This window comes from Empidonax traillii, unplaced genomic scaffold (assembly GCF_003031625.1).
Source record: "Empidonax traillii isolate 1590-97213 ecotype Southwest subspecies unplaced genomic scaffold, ASM303162v1 scaffold216:size1596308, whole genome shotgun sequence".
NCBI classification, from domain to species: domain Eukaryota; kingdom Metazoa; phylum Chordata; class Aves; order Passeriformes; family Tyrannidae; genus Empidonax; species Empidonax traillii.
In genome coordinates this window covers 1114784-1141005 of record NW_020955409.1, presented here as the reverse complement: position 1 = coordinate 1141005, position 26222 = coordinate 1114784, and the positions used below count along the sequence as shown (strand labels likewise).

General features: G+C 40.6%; 1 protein-coding gene and 1 long non-coding RNA gene across 5 annotated transcripts in view; one reads left to right on the top strand and one right to left on the bottom strand.

The window, feature by feature from the left end:
- Window positions 1–23694, bottom strand: part of PCDH7 (protocadherin 7) — a 271416-nt gene extending 247722 nt beyond the window's left edge. For all 4 annotated transcript variants that reach the window (XM_027887582.1, XM_027887583.1, XM_027887584.1 and 1 more), the window contains exon 1: window positions 18905–23694. In XM_027887582.1, coding sequence (XP_027743383.1) covers window positions 18905–22072 — 3168 coding nt within the window. In that variant the 5' untranslated portion in view covers window positions 22073–23694. The remainder of the gene's footprint in view (window positions 1–18904) is intronic.
- A 1810-nt stretch (window positions 23695–25504) lies between these two features.
- Window positions 25505–26222, top strand: part of LOC114059307 — a 4269-nt gene continuing 3551 nt past the window's right edge. The window contains exon 1 of the long non-coding RNA XR_003571638.1: window positions 25505–26044. This is a non-coding gene — a long non-coding RNA (uncharacterized LOC114059307). The remainder of the gene's footprint in view (window positions 26045–26222) is intronic.

The following is a 26222-nucleotide window of genomic DNA, read 5'->3' as shown; positions in this document are numbered from 1 at the left end:
TGAAATAAGACACTTACAGAATCTGCCATAACCACTCATGGTACTGAGTTACTTCTTCTTATCACAGACACTATGAGAGTCTGTAAGGACCTCTCTGTCACAGCATCTTATTCTTCATGGAGACATGTTCAGTGACATCCCATATAGCTCTCATTTGCAGCTAATCAGACACTTTGTCGAATGGAATTCTCTGAACCATTTCAGCTAAAACTCCTGCTGCACCTCTGTCTCCCTGTTTAGACAAACATTATGTTGCTGTGTGCAAATATTTCAAAGTTTGTGATTTTTTTCCTTGTAGGGAAAAAAAAAATCTATTCATTTTCTCAATTGAATCTCCTTTGTCTGCCCTACAACTTTTTCTACTTTTTTCTCAAAAACATTAGCTATTGCTCAGCAAAGAGAGAACAGGACATAACTCTGAATGTACAGACACAGATTCTGGAAATACATTAATCTGATACTCAGAACACTACAGGTTTTTTTGTTTTCAAGATTAAAACTTTGTGTATAGAGCAACTGAATTCCTATTTTTACTTTATATTGTATTTCTACAAGTATATATTATGTATTTTAAGGGTAAATGAAATGATGAAGTTTTTATAAAGCTACCATATAAAGAACACTGAAGAAATTATAACAAAACACTGTACCGTGTTATCACAAGCCAGGTTAGCATGTTTTTTTTCTAACAGACAGTTCTCACACATTACTTTGCAAACAAACAGGGTTAATCTTACAAACAAAAGGTTCTTTTCTTTGAACTTCTTTAAATTACCTTTCAAAAATTTTTGTTGTTGTTATTATTACATTTTTGGGTATGAGCATTGCTAGTATTTCTCTCATTCTTGTTTCCCTTTTTCTTCCTGAGAAGTTCAACTTAGGGGAACATTTACCAAACCTCTTTCATTATCTTCAGCACTGACATGATGAGGAAGAAGAAACAGATTTTATTAAAATCCTACAATTGCAACAAAACAAAATCTCCATCTTTGGTACATTTATATACAACTTCTATGTCTGCATCATGAAATAAAATTAATCTACCTGCTATTTTCTCTTGACTATAACAGTTCAAACTCTATTTGTTAGATAAAAGCCAAATACAGGACAAAACGTAAAACAGTTTTAGATGTTGTGGCCGCTGAATGTTATCTCAGTTATTAGGAAGGCTATGAATACCTTCTAGTATATCAGTTTGCATATTCCTCGTTTTCTAGGCTTGGATAGAGAAACAGCAAAATCCGTCAATGTTATTTACGACATGTAATAAATACTACAAGTCTTTTTTTTTTTTTTTTTCAAATTAACTCCAATGTTTACTGACTATAAAAATTGCCTAAGGCAAGAGGACAAAGCAAAGCATCAAAATTCTGGCAAATATGAGGTGAAAGTAAAGCATGCATAAATACTGATGATGATGATGAGCTCACAGGCTCTTGTATCACCATCACATCACTGCTTGCACTTCCATCATCAATACATTTTACTTAAAATAACTACAGTAAAGAGCTAATTACCACTTTTAGAAATAATTATATAACCTTGTATCTGGAGAGAATAACTATAAAGCACCTGCATTTTGTTTACTCCCCCAATCATTTCCCACTTTTCCAGACAGCAGACACAGCTATCAGACGAGAGGTCAGAAGGATGCATAGGATGCATAGCTGCACATCTTTAGTAAGCCTAGTCTCTTATGTTCCCATCAGTTGCTGCCACTACCAAATATACTTGTCCATGTTCCAACACTCAAAACACACAGAAATACCTTACAATATTTTTATTATAGGTCTGCATCAACATTTGTGCAGATGAAGTATAACCCAAACATACTAAAATCAAAACTTACACCTGCTTCTGAAAAACAAAGGACAGTTGGAATCTCATGCCAATTCAGGGACTTAGAAGCCACCAACACTACTCTTCTGCTATGATTAATGGAGAGAGAGGTCCAGGAGACAGTACATAGTTAAATCAGATGGGATAGCTTGACTCCTGAAGGTCTCTATCTCTCTTCATTTGAATTGTCCCTAGATAAGTAACTTGCACTAGATGACAAGCAAGTTGAGGTGAGATAAGTTGGCCTAAGAGTCGAACTCCACCTTTAAGGAACAAACTTTAAAAATATATAATCCTTCATTAAAATTGGAATTTCTACCTCATTCCTGCGAGGAGAACTCAACCTAATGCATAAATAGGGATCTACAACTGTTCTGTTGTTTAAAATATATTCACACAAATGAGTTAAACATAATTCTATCCCAGTTAATTAAATCTTTGCAGGGAAGACAGAGTTAGACTAATACAGGGAAATTTTGATAACTTTATCTGTGTGCAGTCAATATGCATGATGTTAAGCTTATTTTAATAGTGCTAAATAAGACCAGTATGTTCTAATATTAAGATGAAATGTCTACTATATTTTGATAATGAAATATAAATTGAGCATGTAAACAATGTAAAGCTCTATCATGCTACTATCAACATAAATCAATAACGAAAATTTAAGTCCAATGTACTAAACAGGAGGAAAATATGTGAAAAATTTAACAGACACTATGCTCACAAGTGAACAAAATTTAAACTCTGATAAGATACTGAAATCCATTACACTTCATACACTAGCGTACTGTAAGCCATCTCTATAAACATATATAAGATGCATCACCATTTCTAAAAGCTGAATACAGTAACCTTAAAATTTGTGCTTGTTTGCACTTCCCTTAGGACATTTAACAGCACAATGAGATCAGGGAACCTGATTCTCACAACACTTGGGACTCTGACTTGCAGACTAGAATCCAGAATGTGGACAGAATTCTGTACTCAGCAAGAACACCGGTTCCAGTACTGACCTCTGTCCAAACTTGTAACATGATCATGAAGCAAAAAAAATGCTATAATCCACTTCCTATGGACAAAAAACCAAAAGAGTATATATAGAGAGGGCATGTCTAGAGTAAAATAGATTTGAGCCTATGTTAAAGGACATCCATGACAGCATGCTGTTAAAAAGGTCCTATATTTCTCACATGGATTCTTCCTCTACTCCCCTTAAATAAGAATATTTGATTTAAAAAGCAAACAAACAAACAAACAAGCAAGTAAAACCAAAACCAAACCACACTTTGATGTGATTTCATTATCTTAGTAATATTAATGGATTTATTTGCTGGTCATCATGAAATCTACATCTACTATTTGGAACTACTCCAAGACTTTGAACAAATTTAAGTGTAGGACAAACAAAAAGTGTAATAATACTGAATCATACAGTAGTTCATCACGTAGTAATGTAATAAACTCAATTGTATTACTGGATACTGTGCACTGTGAATAGTAGTTTGCAATGATTTTTATTACCTCTGCTCTATACTTTAAATGCTAAATATTTATTCTGCTTAAACTCTGAGTGGGTCATCAGTGTGTTTCTATTTCTTTGCCTGTACCTCTCTCTTTTTTGTCTGTGCCTGTAAAATGCCAACACATAATTTAATAATGAACTGCCAAGAAGACAGATAAATGTTTACTCAGAATTTTCCAGTCTGAATATCTTTCTTTTAAATTCTCTTAGCCCCTTTTAAGACTGTGTGATAAACCCTTAAATTCTCTTAACCCGCTCTAAGGCTGTGCTATAAACCATGAATCTATTCATAGCTTGGATCATTAATGAGTAAGTATATTCCTTCCTTTAAAAAGAGCTGGCAAAGGCGTAACATTGCCTCATTTTCCCCCTTCACTGTCAATTACACACAAAGTCACAGAATAAGCTTCTCAAAAATCAGGCTTCCTAGCTCTTGAATTATGGAAAAGTAGAGAACATGGGCACTATTTCATTTGTGCATGAAATACTTAAGCCTCTTTGAAAAGAAAAGGTTTCATGAAAAACAGAGGATTAGTCATAAAACTGACGTCTCCTCTGTTTACTCTCTACAGCATAGGTCAGCCAGAGGAGTTTGCCAGACTGAGTCTGGATTTAACTTGTGGTGTTGATTCATGTAAACAGAAAAAAGCCTGATTTGGGGAACATTTTTGCAGGTTTGTTTTTTGGTGGGTTTTTTTGTGTTTTTTTTGGTAGGGTGTTTGGTTTTGGTGTTTTTTTATTCCTTTGGTTTTGTCATTATTATAAAAAGAGAAAACTCCTCTTTGGGAAAAGAGTGCCCAAGAAGTCATACAGACGGGTGCTGCTATCCCATGGGACAGGGACGTTTACAGAAATTAATATCTTTCCTGTCTTCACTGTCTTACCTTTTACTATTTATGCTATGATCTTCAAATATTTAAGGTTTTAGGGCAGATGTTAATTAAAAATAAAAACAAACAAACATAAAAAGCAACAAGAAACTAATGGTAATATTTATAGATCTCCAACACTTTCTGCAATCCAATGGAAAAAACCAAAATTTAAATAATATTCAGATTCAACATTTTCTTAACATTTGGCCTCTCATTGCACAGCCACATCTGACTCCTATAGTATTAGAAAAATAAACTGATTCAGTGGGAAGAACAGAGACTGAAATGAAAATCTAGAAAATGTTACATTTTCACTGGGAAGGTAAGACTAAAGATGCAGAGCACAAAACTGTGATTAGAAGGCAGATTAGAAGGCAGACACAGGAGTCCATGGTACATTACATGTGAGCAAAATCCCCATATATGTCAGTATACATATTCTACTGCCTCCTCAAGAAAAGTTCTCCCTCCAAAACACCAGAAAATTTAACATATTTATTTTATTTGTCTCTCAAAACTTGTCTTATTTTGGCTCTTACAACAGCTCTTCATGAAGCTGACATATAAGTGATTATTTTAAGGTTCACTAGGTTAATTTTTTAATCAGAATTTTCTTGTTAAAAAAAAAATTGAAACTGGAGAGAAGAGATTTGGGGAGCAATTGTTTTAATCACAGGTTCTCTTCATTTTATTCCTTTAATTGTAGTAGTAGTTATCTAGTTTTTGCTTCATGTAAGAGTTCCTTCAAAATCATTCCAAATGCAAGCATAGAAAAAATAAGTAGGCATTCCTAAAAGCACAGAAAGATGCAGGTTTCCTTACTACACGACCCAGTGTCTTAAAAGTGCACTGTTTTTGATAAAAATAAAGAGGAAGGTAGAGAGCATCGGTTTTACTGGACAAAGTTATTCCCAAATATTTTTTTTTTATTATTTAATGAAAGACTTTGTCAGAATCTAGAGTGTTGAATGATTAAAAAAAAAGCTCTTCTTTCTGAGTGATGAAGAAAATTCTAGGGACTAAAAAAAGAAACAAATATGAAAAAGACAGAATCATCTTCTATAAGAAAAGTCCTGCCTAAATGCTAAGACTTTCCTTTGGGTGACAAATGAAGTACCTACAGTTTTATACTACAGGAAAAAAAAAAAATCTGGATTTCCATTTCTCATGAGATCTTTCCTTTCCCTCCTCCAGATTACAGGTTTACAATGCCTTAAAGATGGGACAGCATACGCCTCTTGGATCTGCAAATCTTTCTTATTAATCTTGTAATGAACCATAAACTGTTGATTATAACCTTGTAAATAATCAGATTGTCCTCTATATATGTTTTGTAGAAGTTTGAGGTGAATCTCTAATACGTCAAAAATAGAACAGACAGTAAAATGTTTTCTTCAGAGATTCAAGGACTCTGAGACGTGCCCTTGGTCCAGATTAGCATGGTTTTGATGATGTTCTGAAAATATGAAAAAAATTACCAGCTCAGTGAGGATTTCAGAAAAGCTGAAGATGAATTCCCTGCAATGATAAAGATTAAAAAATGAAGTACTAACATTTCTAGACATGTTCTTACTCAATTACTTACTTTATTCAGGACTTTCTACTGTAGAATATGGGATTTTGCTGTAAAATTTGAGCATAAATACTACAGATTCAGCATCCGGTTCCTTTTGTCCTGCTGTCTCACAGTACAAATTTTCAGAATGATGCCTAATTATTACTGAAATCCCTATTTCTACCCATAAGCCAAAAATGGGGTTTCTGATTTGAAATATTCCTACCACACTGTGAATGCTGCAATCTCAAAATGGAAGACATGATGTACCACATTTTGATTTACTTAGTAGTAGTTGGGGAGTACACTTTTAGGCAAACTTGTAATTTAGACTTCAAGTGCTAAGGTACTTTTAAAAATGTTCTAGAATGTTCATGAAAGCCTGAAGAGTCCTTGGGACTTTTATGAATGACAAACATGGTATAGTATTTTCTGACCTTTTGTAAAGGACCCTTCTGTATGTGAATACTTGTTGTATATTCTATGCATATATATTCTGTGCATATATATTCTGTGTATAAATTCCTAGATTTCCTCAATGTACGTGTTACGAAATTCAATAACGTTGACAAGAGCTATATACTTCATTACACATAAAGAAATCTTCTCAAACATACTCATATTAGTATGAAATTACTACTAAAGATCCTTAGCAGTAATAAAAAAATGTTCAATATTTTTATTTTCAGTAAAGGCAAGATGCATTTTATGACTTCATGTTTAGGGGCATTTTCTGACCATCTCTTACACTGAATTTATCAAGCTTACAGTGACAAATGCATGTTGTCATAATCCTTCACTGTCACTGTGTACTGCTGCCCTAACAGCATTCACTCTTGTAAAACAGAACTGCAATCAAAAAGTTCAGAATTAATAGCTGTGAAATCTCAAGCACTCATAAGCATGTGTTTTTATCACTTCCATGCTCTGCAGATCAGGTACTCTTGTTATTTATTATTTGTGACAGTGAACAATTCCCACTTGCTTTAGAGAAAAAGTGAAGAGCTGTTTGCATAACTAGCAAGGTGAAAAAACAGATTTGTAACTGTTGGAATCGTTTCACAAGAACAATGTACACAGCCCAGAAGACAGTTTTCTTCCAGAACACTATAATGTGCTTACTACAGTATGTGCTAGTCTACCCTCTATGTATCCTTTGCTTAAAAGCAGCTTTTACAGTATGTTCTGCATTTGTTAAGTGCCTGAAATGATGGAGTCTTGGTACAGAACTGAAGTACTTTGTACTTTGTACTCCAGTAGTCACCCCAATCAGCTTCATGCTGGAAAAAATGAAAATATTTATAAAGTCTTAATGAAGTCATCTGGATATATACTATATACAGGGAGTACATCGTCTGCAGTTGATCCAGAGAAGACCCTGGCACCTGCACCCCCAACAGCCCCCACATCAAGAGAGAGTGAAGCACTACTTCATGCTGCAGTTTTTCAGACACATTCCTCACCCCTCTGAGATAAGCAGTCGAATATGTAATATTACATGTAAATATTTAAGTATCAACAGTGTTTTATCCTTTAAAGAAGCAACTGTTTTAAGAGGAGAAGCTAAAGGAAAAAGCATGGCTTTAATGTTTTTCTTGAGATTTTTCTTTTCTACATTTCTTTTCAGAAGTGAAACATAGAGATAGTGTCTCCAAACAGTATGTATTTCCAATTAAAAAGGAAAGATTAAATATAGTAACTGTAACAGTATTACAAAATGTCTCCATCTGCTGTAATATTAACATACAGGAAAATCTATCATAGATCAGGACAGCAAGTAAGATTTGCCTGTGGGCAGTACTATTATCAGCACACAATTAGTTGCAGATTGGAGACACTAGCCTTAGATCTGTTCTCAGGCCAGTAATCTGTTTCCTAGCTGATTGAAAACCAACGGCTCTTGATGAAATGCTATTTATTTAGCTACAGACAATTTGATTAAATGTAAGGGTAATAATAATAAAACTAGTAATGCCCAACACAACATGAAATGGTGTAGGTCATATTTTAATTGAGACATTTTAGTGAAGAATATGAAATTATGAAATGAAGCAGGATATGTTACATGAGAAGCTTTTATGGCAAAGTCATTTTCTTTAGTTTAAAAAAAAAAATAACCCACATTGTGAATACTAAAAGGAAGTCTTTTCTACTGTCAATTACTATAAACCTATCACAAAGTATGAATACTTAGTCCTTAATGCTAAGTCTTTCAAATCCATGGACTTATTTATTTTTTTCTTTGATAATAGATGGATTTTCTTTTATCCTTAGTAATTTGCATCAATAGTAGATCGTGAAGTCTTATGAATACATAAAGCCTTTTAGAAACATTTGGTAAAGTGATGCTTTAGCCAGCCCTTTCATATTTCTGTAACATTATTTCTCCAAGAAGTTTACCATATAATTTAAAGAGTTCTGTCAATTTATATATTTAATTAAGAACTAGTAAAGAAAAAATACATAAATTTAGCATTCAAGGGTCCTAGAAAGGTGCACTGATATTCAGCATTAGGAAGTCCCAAGTTGAATTAATTCAACAGTGTTCGAGAGTCAATTGAATAAAACATCCCCCATCTCCTTGTATGCGAGACCATAAGTGATAAAACATTTTGCAATATAATGAAACCAAACTCTTCTTCATTTATTCTGCATAGAGTAGTTTCACACTGTTGCTTATCTTTTCATCTGCACTCAAGAACAAACACAAGGATCCAGAATACCAGCAATATTTCATAAATAATTATTTAAAGGACTGGTGTTGCACAAAAAGGAACAAACTACTTAAGTGTCCAGTGATTTATGTAAAACATAGGATGGCAAAGAGGAATCCTTTTTGCAAATACTTACACAAGTTTCCTTCACATCTAAACTAAACCTCTCTTGGGTTATTTTTTGTTTTTGTTTGTTTGTTTGTTTTAATTCCTGTAAAAAAGCACAGGAAAACACCACATGCAACAATTACTTTATTAACATACAATCCCACATATGGTCCTGGAGAATTTAAACAGAATGAATTATGGTGCTGCACAAAGCTATGGTGGTTTCATGTCTGCTCAAAGGACTTGCCAGTGTCAGGTCGGAACCTACTGAGTTAACCCACCCGTTACATAAACCTGCTGATGAAAAACTTACTGCACCTCAGCAGTTCTCTGTCAGCCTATGAAGTCCTACTCACATCTGCACTGTAGTTAAATATTTCAGGTATGTTTTGCTGTTCCATTTTATATATATATAATAATAAATTGAGTAAAATACATGACCCAGACAATGTGCTGCAATTCCTTCGAAAAACTCTCATAGTTGAAAGCCTCTATGAAGCAGGTACTGCTTTGTTTCTCCCCGATCACTGTCACTTTTACTCACACAAATTAACACACCTGCTCTAAAAATAGCTGAATTTTACTCATAGTCAGAAAAATTCCATTAAAATAAAATGGTCGATTCAGGCCCTTAAGTTGCAGGAAAAAAATCTTCAGTATATAGTCAGAGAAGCCTTCTGAGTGAATTTTCTAAATCTATGTGACAGATCTTACCCAAGATCTGAGCTGAAGTTCAGAGGCTGAGCATGTAGTGCCCTGTTAAGTAGAGATTCCTAGTTTCCAGTGAAATAATTCCTTCTGTAAAAGAACTCAAATATTACTTGAAAAATAAATATTTCTCTCTCAAGGAAATCAATTACTGTCCTTCTGTAAACTTGTACTTCAGCTGGAACATAATTACATGCTCATTGAAAATAGCATTTTTCTAATTCAGCAGAATGATTGATATCCTCTCTATCATGCATGGCACACATTGTGCCATTCTAACCAATTTGGAATACATGGATGGAGACAAGGAAACTGATTCACTGTTTCATTACTCATAAATTTTATAACAGTGTAACTTCCCTCAGAGCAGGCGTGACATAACAAGATCAAGTGTATGTTGAAACCAGCAGACATAAAAGTTGTGACTGATAAAGGTGGGGAAATAGGGACTTCAAATACAACTTTGAAAACATTGGGACCAGGTGAACTAACTAAGGTTTTAGTTTGCTGTTGCTTTACTATTTATATTTCCATTCTTGTCTTTCATCTTTAGAAAGACTGAAAACTTCAGAAGTATTTTCTCTTGTTAAATATAGTGTTTAAAATGGGACTTGCAATAAACTAAACAGATTTTCCGAAGCAAATGATCAGATTTCACCTGAGAGGCAAAGTTTAGCATTATAAAGTTGATAGAATTTTCCAGGCTAAATCTTTCTCATAAATATGCCTACAAGCGGTAACACACAGCTCCACGAACAAACACCATGACCTATCATGTAACTGAACAAAGGTAGCTTGACAAATGTACTCTTGCTGTACCATTAGTTTAAAATTGTGTTATTTTTTTTGAAATTTCATTAAAGCCATATCATTCCCAGACCCTTTTAAAAAATAATTTTATATTTTGATGTAATACATGATGAAAACCTACTCTGTTATTTTGCAAATTATACATATATACATGTTGATAACTTAAATGCAGGGGATTTGATGTAAAACATCTCCAAACTGATAAACTGGTTTCTCTCTATATATTTTGTTTAAATATGAAGTAGTTTCTGAATATTATAAAACCTGATACAATTTACCACAATTAATATTAGTCAAATTTGATTGACTTTTGCGGAACTACCAACAGTTTCACGTAAAATGAGATAAACATCATCCTGAGAGGTCTGAAGATGAATAGAAGCTCAGTTAAGCGAACTGCTGTCATTGTGTCTGTGAGACCAGAAGGAGTTTGTCTCAATTAAAAAATAAGTTGTCAACCTAAAATCAGTATGTATGTGAACAGGTATCTGCACACACACATTCTATTAATATGCATGTGTATGGCACATACACATTTGGAAATTGTGTTTATGTTCTCACAGGAAAATAATTTTGGAGCCTGCCAAAATGCACTACATGCAGAGTACTTAATTTAGTTTTAATTATTGTTCCTTTAAGTAAACCAAAGGATTTAGTGATTGCTTTTTTGTTTGGCCTTGAGCTGCAGCTACAGAAGAGTGTCCCAGAAGACACCCAGGTCTTGCGTCACACACCCTCTGTGCAGATAGCTAAGAAACTTCAGGCATCTAAAGAGACATTAGGATGCATATGTTCAGACAGCTGAATCACAACCAGAATGCCAAGACGGTGTCCATCGTTTCCTTTGGTTCATTTTTCCAGCATAACACTAAACTCAGAAACACAATTCTACTCCAAATTGTACTCCTGTAAAAGCACTCTCTTTGATAAAGGATCTTTCCCCCAACAATGAGTCTTTAGGCTGCACTGAAGAATTTCTGCCTCTCAAGAGGTGGCATCCGAAGGAAGCAGGGGCTACTTCTTATATTTTACACTGCTCCAGGGCTGAAAAGTCCTTGACATTTATACAGGGATAAACAGAATAAATTATGGCAGCCCCTCCCCTTACTCTCTGACAAGTGCTACCACAGAGAAAACCTTTGGCATATAACACAGAATACACTTCCTGGCCGTAACCCCAGTCAGGAACCTGATTTTCACGGAGTTTATGGCAGACTCTCCATAATCATCACGGGAATGTGTAATGCAGAAATAATTATCCTATTAGGTGGCAGGTATTTTGTTACTTACAAGGTGGTACCATAAAGGAAATCGTTCAGACATGACTGCAAGATAAAAGTGTCTGTGAATTTTTGGCAGATGGAATCAGAATTTCTATATTCTAGTTCTAAAACATATTCTATGAGTGATTTTCAGCACATCAGATGGTACCTACCTTCTGTACCTAGTCTTAAAAAACTGACTTTACATTATCTATAATTATCTGGAGATAATAAAAGAGCCTATATCAAATACTTTGCTAAATACTAATTTTATTGCTTTCTAATACTGCAAGAATGCCACTTGAAACCACACATTCCTTTCATTCAAGAATTACAAACTCAGATATTAGGTTGTTTGATTCAGAACATTGAATCTGTAACAAAATCTCATCTGACAGAAAAATGTTTGCCTTTAAAAAATGTACCCACTCTAGTCAGCAGTCAATAAGGTAAATTAAGTTTTAAAAGACAATGTTTTTCTTCAGTTTCTAAGAGCTGTGCCATTTGTGATCCACTCTGAGTAAAACTGAATTGTACTTTTGGGGCTATGCTGCAGCATCTTACAAATTCATGATTGCAAAACAGCTGTGTTACTTAAATGAGAGGATTTCTTGACTGACATAAACAATAAAAAAAGAAAGTTTGTTTACCTTTCAGTTTTAGATGGGGACAGCACATTGTTTCTGTTCAAACGTGAAAAACCCTACTACTTAAGTTTTTCCATCTTCTCCTTCCACAAAAAATAAAGTGGATAATAAAAAAAAAAAACAAACCAACAAAGTTTTTTCATATATGCTATATATACAGCTAATTCCCTATTTTTTAATATATTCAGAAGTTGTTCCTAATTGTAATTGTAGATCTCTTCAGTGAAAATGGCCACACAGGAGTGAGCAAATGACTCATGGTAAGCACAGTTCCACACAGCTGGATGACTTCAGTGTGTGTCACTGACATAATTCAGGAACTGGACTAACTGGTACTTCGGTATAACCGTATTTTGAGATTTTGACCTGTGTTCGTGGCCTGCTCTCAGTTAAATATTTACAGAGAAAACTGTATTAAAATAAGAAAGAAAAAAGTTTTAAAACTTCCTATGCATTATTCTGTTCTTCTAAAACACATTTTAGATGTCCCAGCTAACCTCAGTTACTCCACCAGTAGTGCGATATTTTGTCATCCACAAGAGCAAAATAAAAGTGACCTTGGGAAGTCTCTATTTCCTTAAGAATATGGCAGATAGTTTGTCAGCCCTAGCTTGAAATATACTTGTATGAATGTTGAAATTTTCTTATAAAAATTTATATAACAATAATAAAAGCGTTATTTTGATCTTTGATAGTAGCTGTTGGTCTATTAGCCTTTCAATTATTGATTACAGTGAATGCATAGTATATGCTACGAAGTCCAAAATCTGATAACAGTTAGACAACAAATCTACTCTTCCAGGAAAGAAAAATTGGGAAAGAAAAATACAAAAATACTATCCCCTCAGCACACAGTGAGATGGAAACACCTAAAAACATAATGAATTTTTAAAAATGGAGAAATGTAGAATGTAAATGACATGGAACATATTATATGTGGCCTAAGAGCCTAAGACTGAAAAAAAGGAAAATATCTTGCAGCTTTAACAGTTTATGTTGGAAGCAGATTTAGAAAACCAGCCTGTTAGGTACTGTACTGTACTTGCTCATATGCCTGCATCAGTATTTCCTATACATATATAGTCAAAGAAAATTATGTTAATCCTGTTAAGATTGGTAATTAAATACTAAAATGTTCAGTGAAGAGTTCATACAGAAGAGTTCACAGTGCATGTCAAGGATTTAATTGACTTATAAGCATAATGCTAACTACTTCTGAAGTTTGTTGATTTTTCTTTTATATTTTAATGAAAACCCAAATTGATTAGCTTTAAATCTCAAAGTAGCCCAGCAGATCACTAACTACATAAACCTTATAAAACTTTTGAAAGAAAATACTTAAAGGAAAACACTACTGAAGCTGCGGGTATTTCTCAGAAACACAGCTGTACTGATGGTCAAATGAGCAAATATCCCAAATATTAGAAAACAAGGCAACTAAATACAAATTTGAAAAAAAAAAAAAAAAAAGACAAAAACAAGAGAGAGAGAAAGAGGAAGAATCACACTCAGAAATACATTGCTACAGTACAAAGACTGACATTCTGATAGTCAAACTGCTAACAGTGGTTATAACCCAGGTTCATAACAGCAGGTACAACGCCAGAGAGCTGTCTGAGTTGATAAATCAGATTGTATCCTTTAAAAGATGTTTCTTGCTACCCCTTGCCTATAATAGTACTGTTCTTTACTTATTCAGAGCATGAATCCTCCTTTACTCAGATCCTGTCCCTTTTGGCTTTGTACATCTCCTGGGAGCACAGAATGATTCAGTGGTAACTTAGTCATTTGTGCACTGTACAAGATGATTTTACTGGAGAAGAAAAAAAATAAAAGCTGCACTTATCGGTGGAATACTTTGTGTTAAATAAAGATAATTAAAGCATCAATGATCCATCCATTTCATGTTTAATTAGCCTCTCTTTCATCATAATTTGTTACTGAAGGTCAAATGTGGGTCACTTTTAAAAACTAATTGCAAAATATTTAATATAATGCAAAATGAGAACAGAAAATTCAAAATACTTCTGTACACTTTTCACTACAGAGTACTAAAGTCAAATGTATGATAGAATTCACCAATGTAAATGTTTATACTTAATAACAATGTTCCCTTTTTTTTTGACATTGCACTTATGAATTGTTATTATTATTATACTGTAGGATATTTGCTTAGCTAAAAGGTGTAAAACCTTCATCCTTTAGAGTTGCTCTGTGATTATAAAAAGCACTCTTTGAGATAAACATCCCTGTGTATCTGTGTGTGTGTACACAGCAAGAAAAAAGATGGTGCTTTCCTGCATGGTTAAACTGATTCTCCTCTTAATGAATGAATTTTGGGTCCTGTCAAGGCTGCTGGATATATGTGCATGTTTATGAGGAAACTGACCCATTTAGTTTAAAGATACAAGATACAAGATATGATAACCAACTAGTTAAAATGCTTCTATATTGCAACGGACTGATGTTTGAAATACTGCAAAAATAAATTAACTAGCTACTGTACAAATTCTTTTTCAAAAATTAATTTCTATATATTTCACTTTCATGAAAATAAGACTTTACAGGAAATGCATCTAATTCTGATTAGTGTGTCAGCCCACTCTGGTATGACAAATATTTTTCTTCACTAAACAGTACATTTCCAACGAGAAAAGGCATTGTGATTTTTCATAAAGAATTACAGAATTGGCTAAGAAGTCAATACCCCAAGCAAAGAAATAATGCTGCTCAGAAATTCCTGTACTGATTCTGCTAATTCGACTGATAGTGACCAGCAACTCTTAAAAAATATAAACAAAAACAAACAAAACCACAAAGACAAACAATCAAACAAAAAACAAAGAAAAAACCACCAGCACCATAACTGCAGTGCTTTAAGGAGTCAATAATCATGTTTAGTAGACCAAATAAAAAAGAAAACAAAATAATATGATGGCAAAAAAACATATAAACAGTGTTTAAAAGGGCTGTTGTTCAAACAGTGGTTGTTAATATGTCGACTCATGATTAAAAGTTTCAGTGAAATAAACCTGCTCGGATGTCACTATTTTGAGCTGTGAGACAAAGTGTGTGGGGGGGGAAGCATATATTATAAAGACATATATGAAACTAAATAACAAAATAAACAATTATTTACAATTAAAATCCATTATGAGAATTATAATTAAGCATGTAACTCTCCAAGCTGCTAAGTGAGTCCCCTAAGGCCCTGAGCTTTCCTTATCTTTGGCTGTCTTCGCTGGAAGTTAGTAGTAACCAGGGTCCTCACAGGCAGCATACAGCTTTAACTTTTGGCAAGTGATTAAGACCTATGGAATACTAAGTGATTTAAAATTCGTTTGGCATTAAGTAGATACATGCCTTACTGCAAAGGAGAGAATTGATAAGCAAGAGGCTAAAAGAATATTTCAGAGTAATACTATGTTAAACAAGAATAGGAGTTAAATTTGTGAAAGTTGTCCTACAAAAAGTGACAATGCAATGCCAGAAGTCTACCGAATACAGAATTTAGGTTTTAACTTTATATAACACATAATGTCAAGAAGGAGGAGAGTCACAAATTTGTTTGCAGTTTTCTCCACTGGAGTTCTCTTATACAGTGTTGTATCAAACAAGATATATTTGGGAACTCATACAAGAATTAAATTCATCAACTTAAAAAGGAAGTATCAAATAATCAGAATGAAAACAACTTGCATTCGCTGAGGTACACCAGTCGGTCATGTAAGTAGAGACTTTATTTCCTGACTGCTCTACTGTAGGTATACAAAAGTATCAATTGCCTATTCTAATTACACTAATGGGAAATTAGTATTGCTCTCATCTCCAATAACTTAGAGCAGGTACATTCTGCTGAGTCCAGTTATTTGTTCTAAAATTTTATCCACCTTCTAATGTCTCCTTAGAACAAAGACAACTGACAATGAGTAAATAAAGACAGTCTTAGAGATTTCAAGTAGTATCCCTACCATGATCATGTCAATATGCCACTGGTTCTGTTTTACATGTACAAGAGAACTATGAAACAATCTGATATACACCACATCAGAACCTGATATACTCCACATTTATCTGCATCTGCTTCACATTTCTCTTGGAACAATGTGCTGAACAAGAGCTCCACGTGGTTTGGGTGTTAAACTCCTCATATATTTTTCCTGCTAAAGTAAGAAATACTGAACTATCAATGTTTGAGATGTGAAAAGGGCATATATTGCTTATGCAAGTAAGTCTTAATGTCCCCATTACTATGCAAAAGCATGAAAAAAACCAGACAAATGTCACTCAGCAACAAGCTGGCAAGTACCCATAGGACAGTGGTAACAAAGGTTACCACTGATGGTCTCCCATAAAGTCTGTTATTTAGCACTACCTTTTTGTTTTCTTATACAATTTCCAACTTATGTATATGCTTTACAAGTGTACAAATATTTTCTATTTGTTTAAAAATAAACAGATAGGACATTAGATAACTGGCTATAAACTACTTGGGTAAACAAACCTTCACAACAGACTAAATATTTGGCACAAGAAAACCATCAACACTGAGAATTGTTTTTGTAACAAACTACATAAGTAATAGAGCAACTCAGGGTGTACTTCTTTTAGTCTGATTGTGCAAGTGTAATAAAGCCATTCTCTTCTACAAAGAAGTTTTCTAATATATTTTATATCAAAACTTATTTTTGGAAAATGTTAAGTAATTCAAAACATACTTCTTAAATCTTAAATAAAAATCTTAACTTTTTTATCAAGCAAAACAGTAATTTGTAAGGTATATTCCTTTACCATTCCTACACTTAGAATACAAGTCATTCTTTTGCACTAAAAAGAAATTACACTTTAACAGATTATAATCCATATGTTTAGATGAATTGCAACAGCAAAAAAGAAGCGGTATCTGATTAGCAGATACATCGCTCCTTTTATTCCAGTGTTCGCTAAAATGGCATAATCTGCTATGTGCTTAATAAGCCTTAGAGATGGAAGATAAAGAACTTTCTTAGTACTTTGTATTTTATACAGACTAAAACTGAAATTGTGATGTACTCTCTAGGAGAAAGTTAATGAAATGTATCACTCAGAAACTACTGTGTCAAGTGGTCTGTAAGTCTATATCAGTTGTAAAACCACATACACAAAAGTACTGGCAGATAGTACATCAATCACACTTTTTTGGTGACCTGAAAGACTGGAGGAGCTCATACAATTATGTTATTTTACAGTATTTTAAATATTTCTGAGCAGAATGCAAATAGTGGCAACACATGGCAAAACTTCAATGTACTAAACTAGTAGACATTTCAAAGTATTAAAAAAAGTAATCGTGCACCATATTTGCATGTTAATAAAGTAAACACAAAGCATTTTTGTCAAACAAGTCAGAATTTCCCTGTTCCAGTCTTGGCTGTGTACTTACACGAATCAGCAGTCATTTGTTTCAAGATTCTTGTGTAACATGCATTGTAGCTGAGGAAATATTCAGAATATTATCTTATATGTAAGGATGTAATGGAAATCTTTAGGTGTGAATTATCTCATTTCACTATCACCCAATAAACACTCCTCCAAAGAAAAGCAACCTCTGTTCAGGCTATATATGCGTCTTTAAAAATAAACATACGTTTTCACTTAGGAGCTTGATTCCCCTCTGTGCCATCCCTATTTTATTATAAGGATTGTAAAGCAATCACTACCATCAGTTCTAGGCTATCGGAGCTTCACTGAACCAATCCCTGCCAACACAGCCGAGACCAGAGCCAGTCACTTGTGGCACCCCTGAAGGAACCTCCAAGAGGTCTCATGGTAGTCACACCCCACAAACAGAGCTACACGGCAGCTGGGCTGGCAAATGAGGGCCTCTCAGCTTGAATGAAATTTCATATGATAGGCAAGAGGGGCATTAAAAAAAAAAAAAAAAAAAACACCACCACATATTGGAGTTGCGATTCTAAACTCACGCTTATGTGTATTCAGAGCAACTATTGCAATGAGTGTACTCTCTGTGGTGTAAAATAGATCGCAGATAGGCTGTGTAGATTATTTAAGCATTTTGGTCCTAATAAAAGACCTGGTAATTCCAGCCATTAACGCTTCAGTGCGTCGGCTGCAAATCCACTCACTCACAGCTTTAGGAAGCGTCAGGCAGGCAGCAACCGAAACACCTGGCTGCTGAGGCGAAACTTTCCACCTCAGCCGGGGCCGACACGTCTCAGAAGCTGTGAAAGCATCTCGACGGGGAAAGCGAAAGGACCGGCTGCTGAAGGCGGGGCCGGGGGGCGGGCGGCTCCGCCTGGCGTGGGGGGGGTCCTGATTCCCCACCCCCCCTCCCCCCCCAAACCGCCGGGTTTGGCCTCCGAGTGAGCGGCTAATAAAGGCATGTCAAGTTGCCTTATAGCTCGCTGTCGGGGGCTGGCGGACGAGCCCCCGGCCCGTGCCCTGCCTCCACGCCTGGCTGCCGCTGCACCTGCGGCGGGGCAACCTGCCCCCCTCAGTGCGGCCGCATGGGCAGGCTGTTTGGCTGCCGGGTCTGAAAAGCGGAGGGAATGGTAATAATAACGATAATAATGATAATGATAATAACGATAATAATGATAATGATAATAATAATAATAATAATAATAAAAACAATAAAGATATCCGACTGTCCTTCCTGCGTGCTGTGTGCTGTGCACCTGCCTGCCTGGGGGGAGGGGGGCAGGGATACCAGACTGAACGGGTCATTGAACCTGACGGTGGTGTGTGCCTGTGCCGATGTGGGAAGTAGGGGGTGCGGCATCAGTCCCCGCTCCCTCATCCACTCTGTGCGTGTGTCTGCGTGTCAGGGCCCTGTGGGGGATGCGCAGGGCGCAGCGCACTTACCTGCTTGCTGTACTTGCTGCTGGCCTGGCAGCTGTACTCGGAGCAGTGGTCCGAGCCAATGGAGATGTTGTCGCCGGCACCCACGAAGGTGTTGGCCGGGGGCAGGTCCTGTACGGCCTGGTGCTTTTTGCCGGCGGTGGGAGACTGCGGGTGCAGCTGGACGGTGGGCAGCGGCGAGCTCGACTTGTAGTGCCTGGCCAGGTCGGGGCTGCCCGGGCCACCATTGACGGAGCGGTATCGGCCCATACCGGGACTGTCTGAGAGCTTCTCGTTGACGCTGTCATAGCGCTGCCCATTGGGCTTGGAAGCCTCAACAGTGACAATGCTGCTATAGAGGGGCTGCTTGCCCTTCTTGCCTTTCTTGTCCTTCTTGGGCTTCTTGGCCTTGTCGTGCTGCTGTGGAGTGAAGAAATCCTCATGGTCCTTCTTGCCAGCCTCGTAGCCATGCTTGCCCTTGGAGCGGCAGTAGCGGGCCATAACCACCACCAGGATGAGGAGGATGACAGTCATGATGCCAGCCACCACGCCAATAACTATGCTAAGCCGCTGCTTGCTCAGCTCATAGCTGGGGTCACCAGCAATGTCCTGGGCCAGGGGGGTATGAAGGCTGCGGGCCACCTGGCTCTCCACTATGGTAGCATTGGACAGGCTCTCATTGACAAAGACGTGCAGTAGGGCAGTTGTGGACTGGGGAGGCTGCCCACTGTCATTCACCTGCACAACCAGGCGGTGCAGGCCATAGTGCTTGGGGGCCAACTTGCCCACCAGTGACACCACACCACTGGCTGGGTCGATCTCAAAGAGTTTGAAGGGGTTACCCCCAACAATGCTATAGTTGAGGTCAGCGTTGAGACCAGTGTCAGCGTCGGTGGCAACCACTGTGGCCACCACAGTGCGCATGTTGCTGGAGGGTGGCAGCACGGTGTAGGAGCTGTTGCTGGGGAAGGTGACTGTGGGTGCATTGTCATTCTCATCCATCACAAAGAGAGACACAGTGGCAGTGGCAGAGCGTGGTGGTTCACCTCCATCCACTGCCTTCACCTTAAAGGTGTAGCTAGTCTGCTGTTCACGATCAAAAGAGACAGTGGAGAAAATGGTTCCAGTATCATTCTCGATGGAGAAGATGCCAGCTGCCTGGTCATGGTCGCCGGGCTGGATGGAGAGGCTGAGCTCGGCGTTGCGGCCCTTATCAAAGTCCATTACAGTCACCATGCCCACAGGGCTGTTGGGCTGCAGGTTTTCCTTCACATAGAAGGTGAACACATCCTGCATGAAGCGTGGCTCATTGTCATTGCGGTCTGCCACCCGCACCACCACTGTAGTGGAGCCTTGTAGTGATGGCACCCCCTTGTCCCGGGCTGTCACCTGGAACTCGTAGGTGTCACGTTGCTCACGATCCAACACCGCTTGCACTGACACATCCCCAGAGTCGGGGTCGATGCTGAAGATGCTGCCTGGAGCCTCTGAGGATAGGGGTGAGGCCTCCAGTGAGTAGGTGATCTCGGCATTCTTGCCACTGTCTGCATCCGTAGCGACCACTGTGGCCACCCTCTCACCTGGCAAGTTGTTTTCTGGGAAGGAGACCTCCAGCACAGCCTGGCTGAACACGGGAGGGTTGTCATTAGTGTCCCCAACCCGCACCAGCAAGGAATTGTTGCTGGACAAGCTGGGGCTGCCAGAGTCCACAGCCACAATCACCACGTTGTAGTCACGGACAGCTTCATAATCCAGAGGAGCTGAGGTGTGGAGGAAATACTTGCGCTTGTTCTGCGGCTCCCCTTCACCCTCGCTGGCTGGCTTGAGCTGGAAAGGCACGTCACCTACCACAGTGCAGGTCACCACACCATTTTCACCCTGGTCCCGGTCTGACACCTGCACCAGGGCGATGGGGGTGTCCACCAGCACGTCCTCAGCCACACTAGCCACCCCATCCCGGAGTGGGATGCGCCCGATTTTCCGTATGTCAATGGTGGGCACATTGTCGTTCTCATCCCGGATGTTCAGCACAACTGTGGCCTTGTCTGTCTTGGGGGGCTGGCCCCGGTCTCGGGCCATGACAGTGAAGCGAAGCTGGTTCACTTCCTCCCGGTCGATGCGGTGCAAGACACTGAGCCAGCCTGAGTTCTCGTCCAGCCGCAGTAGACGCCTGACAGACTCCGTGGCAGCCCCGAAGACATACTCGATCTGCCCATTCACGCCCACGTCCAGGTCGGTGGCTCGCAGCTGCAGAATCGGGGTCCCGGGGCTGCTGTTCTCCGCCAGGTCCGCCTCATAGACGCTCTTCTCGAAGCGGGGGCTGTTGTCGTTCACGTCGGTGATCAGCACCCTCAGGATCGCCTGCGAGGACCGTGCTGGGTCGCCGCCATCCCGCACGCGGAGGCTGAGCTCGTAGGAGTCCCTCTGCTCCCGGTCCAGCGCCCCCTTGACGATCAGCTGTGGTTGCTTCTCCCCGTCCAGGGTGTCGGCCACCTGCAGCTCGAAGACGCTGCTGCGGGCCGCCGCCTCCGCCTCCTGCCGCCGCTTGCTGCCGCCGGGGTAGGAGGCGCTCTCGGGGGCCGCCGCGGCCGAGACTCCCCCTCCGGCGCGGCGGCCGCCGTCCCCGCCGGGCTCCTGCAGCAGCTCGTAGCGCTCGATGCCGTTGCGGCCAAAGTCCCTGTCGGTGGCGGTGGGGAGAAGGTAGAGGGTCCCCACGGGCCGGTTTTCCTCCACAGTGAGCGTGAGGACGGGGGAAGGGAAGGTGGGGGTGTTGTCGTTGATGTCCAGGATGATGACCCGGCCCTCGAAGAGGTCCACCCAGCTCTGCGACGGGCCGATGACCGACACCTCAAAGTCCAGGAAGCACTCGTTCTCGTCGAAGATCATCTGGCACTGCGGCAGCTTTTCGCGGTCGATGCGCCGCTCTGTGGTGCTCAGCTCCCCGGTTATGTTATCGATCTTGAGATAGTCGGAGCCCGACTCTAGGCTGAATGTCACCTCTCCGGAGCCCGTCACGATACCCAGGTCGGAAGCCACGTTGCCGATGCGGATGTCGGCGGGTCCCTCCTCGGCCAGGCGGTACTTCAGGAGCTGTTTAGCCGCTGCCAGGCTGACCCAGAGCGGCAGAGGCAGGAGGAGGAAGAAGCAGCAGCAGCAATGTACAAAGCCAAGGAGGGTCCGCATCTTCCTCATCTTCCTTGCACTGAATCCCCCCCCCCCTCCTTTCACTCCCACCTGCCCCCCCCCAGTAAACTCCCCTGTTAAGCCAACAGAGCGGCTGAGCGTCCAGGTGATCAATTATAAAATCCTTTTATTCCTGGAAACTTATTTTCTCATGGCTGGTGCAATTGGTGGTCAAAACCCTGCTGCTGGCTCCTCTGCTGCCCTCCCTGCCTTCCAGTTGCGATATACTTACAGTTCACGGGACAGTGTATTTTGCTTTTTAAAGATTCATCTCGGTAGATAGGATGGGATTTTCCTTCTCCTCCCCCTTCTCCTCCTCCTCTCTGATTTTACTGTAATCACTTTGCAAGGTTTGCAATAAAAGCAAGAGCAGCACTGTACGATTCGAAGCCCCCCAGGTCGTCTTCTTCGACACTAGAGTTAACTACAATTCCCACTCTCTCTCTCTTTTCTCTCTCCCTCTCTCTCCCTCTCTCCTCTCTCTCTCTCAGCCGTTTACGACCAAGGCATTAGCTTTATTCTTCCCCCTCTCTGCACACACAGGGGAAAAAAAAATGTGATTCGCTTTATTCAAAGGGCTTGTGTCGGGAAAACTCCAAATCCTCTTAGCAATGGGCAGTTCTTTAAAAAAAAAAAAAAAAAAAATCCCAATAATGTCGGTAGCTGCACAGCTGATAGGAGAAGAACCCTAGTATTACAGAGCAGTCCACAGAATATCCCCTTTGGTTGGCAGAAAAGCACCCAAATCCATCTTCAGAGATCGCCTTAAATGTTCAGCTCTTTCTCCGGAGCGGATTTTTTTTTTTAACAACTCTGCGCAAGGTCATTAGTCACAAAGCAACGATACAGAAACTGCAGAAGCCGTTTGCCCAGAATTTGCAAGGCTGGAGATAAGAACATAGACACACAACAGTCCCAAGTTTGTTTTTGCATCCGCAGTTTGTGTGTGTGCCTTACCTGCATTTGCACTGCATGTGTTATAGCAATCTGGATCTGCAGCACTGAGAGCGATTCACAAATGAGATTGCAGTCTCTCTCTCTCTCTCTCTCCTCTTCCTTCCCGTCCCAATGCAGGTAACCAGATCTGAACTTGATCCTTTCAGTTCAAAGGTTAGCAACAAAACTATGTGTCCAAAGGCGATTATTGGTCTCTCGTAAATATACCCGGAGCGGAACAAGATGTAACTGGATCCCCCACGTGAATTAACACAGATTCTGAATTACATCCATATAAGCGGAATGGCAAAGGGGAGGGGAAAAGAGCCGCGACGCGATTAAAAAAAGAAAAAAAACCAGAGTTCTATTTGCAAATAAAATTATATCAGTCAGTTGTTTCCTGTGTTCTGCACCGCCACAGTGGGTGAAATCTGCAATTGTGTATTCCCTCCTGTGTCTTTCAGAGAAGTGTGGATCAGGCGCTTTCACGGCAGAGCGGCTTGTGCTTTAAAATGTTGAATGGAAATTGAGAAGCTTCCCACTCGGAAGAAAAAAAAAAAAAAAAAAAAAAGGGGAAAAAAAAGAAGAAGCAGTAAACCGGCAAGTTTGCCCAAAGTGGTGGGAGCTGCTGAAGCCTCTCTCGGTAGCTCTTCCCTGACGCTGCAGCAGCAGAGCCGCCTGCGCTACATACACACAGAAAGAGAGAGGGAGAGAGAGAAAGAGGGAGAGCGGAGAGAGCGAAAGTGAGAGAGGGAGGGAGAAAGGGAGGGAGGAGGAGGAGGGAGGACGAGTCAAGCGCTGCACTCCAGAAAGCTCAGTCTTACCCTCTGTCTCTGCTGCTGCTAGTGCTGCAAGTGGGATAGCTGCTCATCTCAAAACACCAGTTCAGTCTTCAAAACCGAACCTCATTTCATGCCCGAGTGTTGCTTCTGTTGCCTTCTCAAACCTCTCTAGTGATTTTCTCCTACCCTTTCCCTCCCCACCTCCGCTGTAGACTGTGAATCGAGCAACGATTTTTAAAGCAAATGTTTATTCGCCTTTCTTTTCTTCTATTCTGCATTTTGCGGAATCACGCTGGTAAGGAAAGTCGTTTCGCAGATTCCCACCTTCCCTTGTCGTGTCGTTGCTTTTGTGAAATAGCTGCAGTCACTGCAACTGCATAAAACTCCAGGGAACAAGGGGGGCTGCCTTAGATCTCAGACTTTCGTCCTGTTTCCCAGTGCTGTTTGAGCCTCTCGGGTTTTGTAATGGTGTTCTTCCTATTATCATGATTTGAATATGTCTTTTCAGAGTGCTTATGGGTTTCCTAGGAGAAAAAAAAAAAAAAATCCCTCGGAGAAGATGATCAGAATGGGGGCAGGAGGGTTAGTAGAATAAACACATGTAAGAAGTAACAGATTTATTTCTGAAGAGACTTGCTGCTTCGCTGATAGCTAAAATGTAGCGTCACCTACCTGGGTAAGCGGGAAATAAACTTTAATGTTAAAGCTCTCTGCTCAACTTTGCTTATTCTGCCGTCCCTAGTTCGCGTCTCCTTTTGACCTGTGCCATTTAATCGCCTACGGCTTTTGTGTGCCCCCCTACCCTTGGTGATGCCTGGCTCCTGTACCTGTCCTCTCCGCTCGGATCCCGGAGGGAGAAGGGAGACTCCGGGAGCAGGCGAACATAGGGCAGCCAGTGGGGATAATCGGCGTGTGCGGGGGTGTCTGTGTGTGTATGTGTGTGTCTGCGGGTGTGGGCATGTGTGTGTGCCTCTGTGTGTGTGTCCGTGCGTGCGCGCAGCGAGGGGGAAGCAAGAATCCGGCTGCTCTTTCTCCCTCTGCGAACACATGTGGGAAAACAAGTTGTTGCGGGTTCTGTGTGTGCGTGTGTACATTCCTCTTTATGAGTGGCTGTTTTGAATAAAAATGCATGCAGACGAATATAGTGAAATGCTTTTCTTTCATCGCGATGGCATATTTGAGCAAAAAGCGGTCGTATATGTTGAGGTGGTTCAAAGCAACGGTCACAGCGTGTCTTTGTCATTCGGGGCAGTGAGTGACTGTAGGCGGGAGTGAAGGTTGCCACCTCTTTCCTTGGGGAGTCCAGAGGCACAGAGAGGCAGAGCCGCGCAGTATGGAGTCGGCAATAGGGAGGGAAGGACTGCTCCCTTCTCCGGAGGGCTGCAGAGCTACTCCTCCGGCGTCTCCTCCGGCCCTGGCACCGGCCCCGGCGCTATCCCTGCCTCGCCAGAACACGAAAACCCTCCCCCGCCGATGCTGGAGACACTCGGCTTTCTATCTGCAGCATCAGCGAGAAAGCCCTGCTCGGCGCAGGCTCAGTGCTCACCGCCGCAGTCCCGGACGGAGGAGGGGGGCTCGGGAACGCAGCATCTTCGCAGCGGGTTAAGTAGGATTAATACCAAATCCCTATTATATTTGCCAAGCAACTTGAATTTATCAAAATTCCCCCTCGCTGTTCTGGAGCTCCAAGAGGAGGAAATTTTGCTCACAGAGTAAGATCCAGGCATGCCAGTACGTAGAAATACCAGCATACTGCATTACACTGGCTCCCTGCACTGGCACTACAATCGCGAGCCGCTGCTCCCGCTGTTCCCTTCCCTTTGTGTTTTTAAACGCAGCCAGGAAACTTAATGTATTCGCCAGGGGAGGGGCGGAACGAGAGCGTTTTTAACCTCCCTGCCATAAACTTTAATCGGATTCTGGGCTGTTGCACGGCATGGACGCTCGTCTCTTGCTTGCGTCTTCTTCCCCGTTGTCTCCCATGTCTACTTTTACTACGGTCTGTTCTGCGAGAGCCTCTTTCAAGCGAATGAGTGATTTCTTTCTCTTGCCATGTGCAACCGCTCCCCCTTCTCTTCCTACCCTCGCTGGCCTCTCTTACACACACTGTGCCTTTCACACACGGTCTGCACCCCCAGCCCCCCTCCTTTTCTTTCTTTTTTGCAGTGTCTTCACATGCAATCTCTCTCTGAATATGCAATGTCTTTCCTGCTCGGGAGTGCTGCGTCCTTCACAGTGGATTGGTTCCTCTTTCGGAGCAGAGGTAACGGCCCCCCCTTTTCTATCATTCCCCCTTCCTCCCTCGCCTCCTCCCCTCCTCCCCCAGGGCAGGCGGCCGGCGTGGGAAATGGGCCCGACGTGCGCTGCATGGTGGATGGCCGCGCTGCTCCCGGTCCACGTGCCCCGGCTGCCGGGGGGAGGACGGGGCTGTGCTGGCTGTG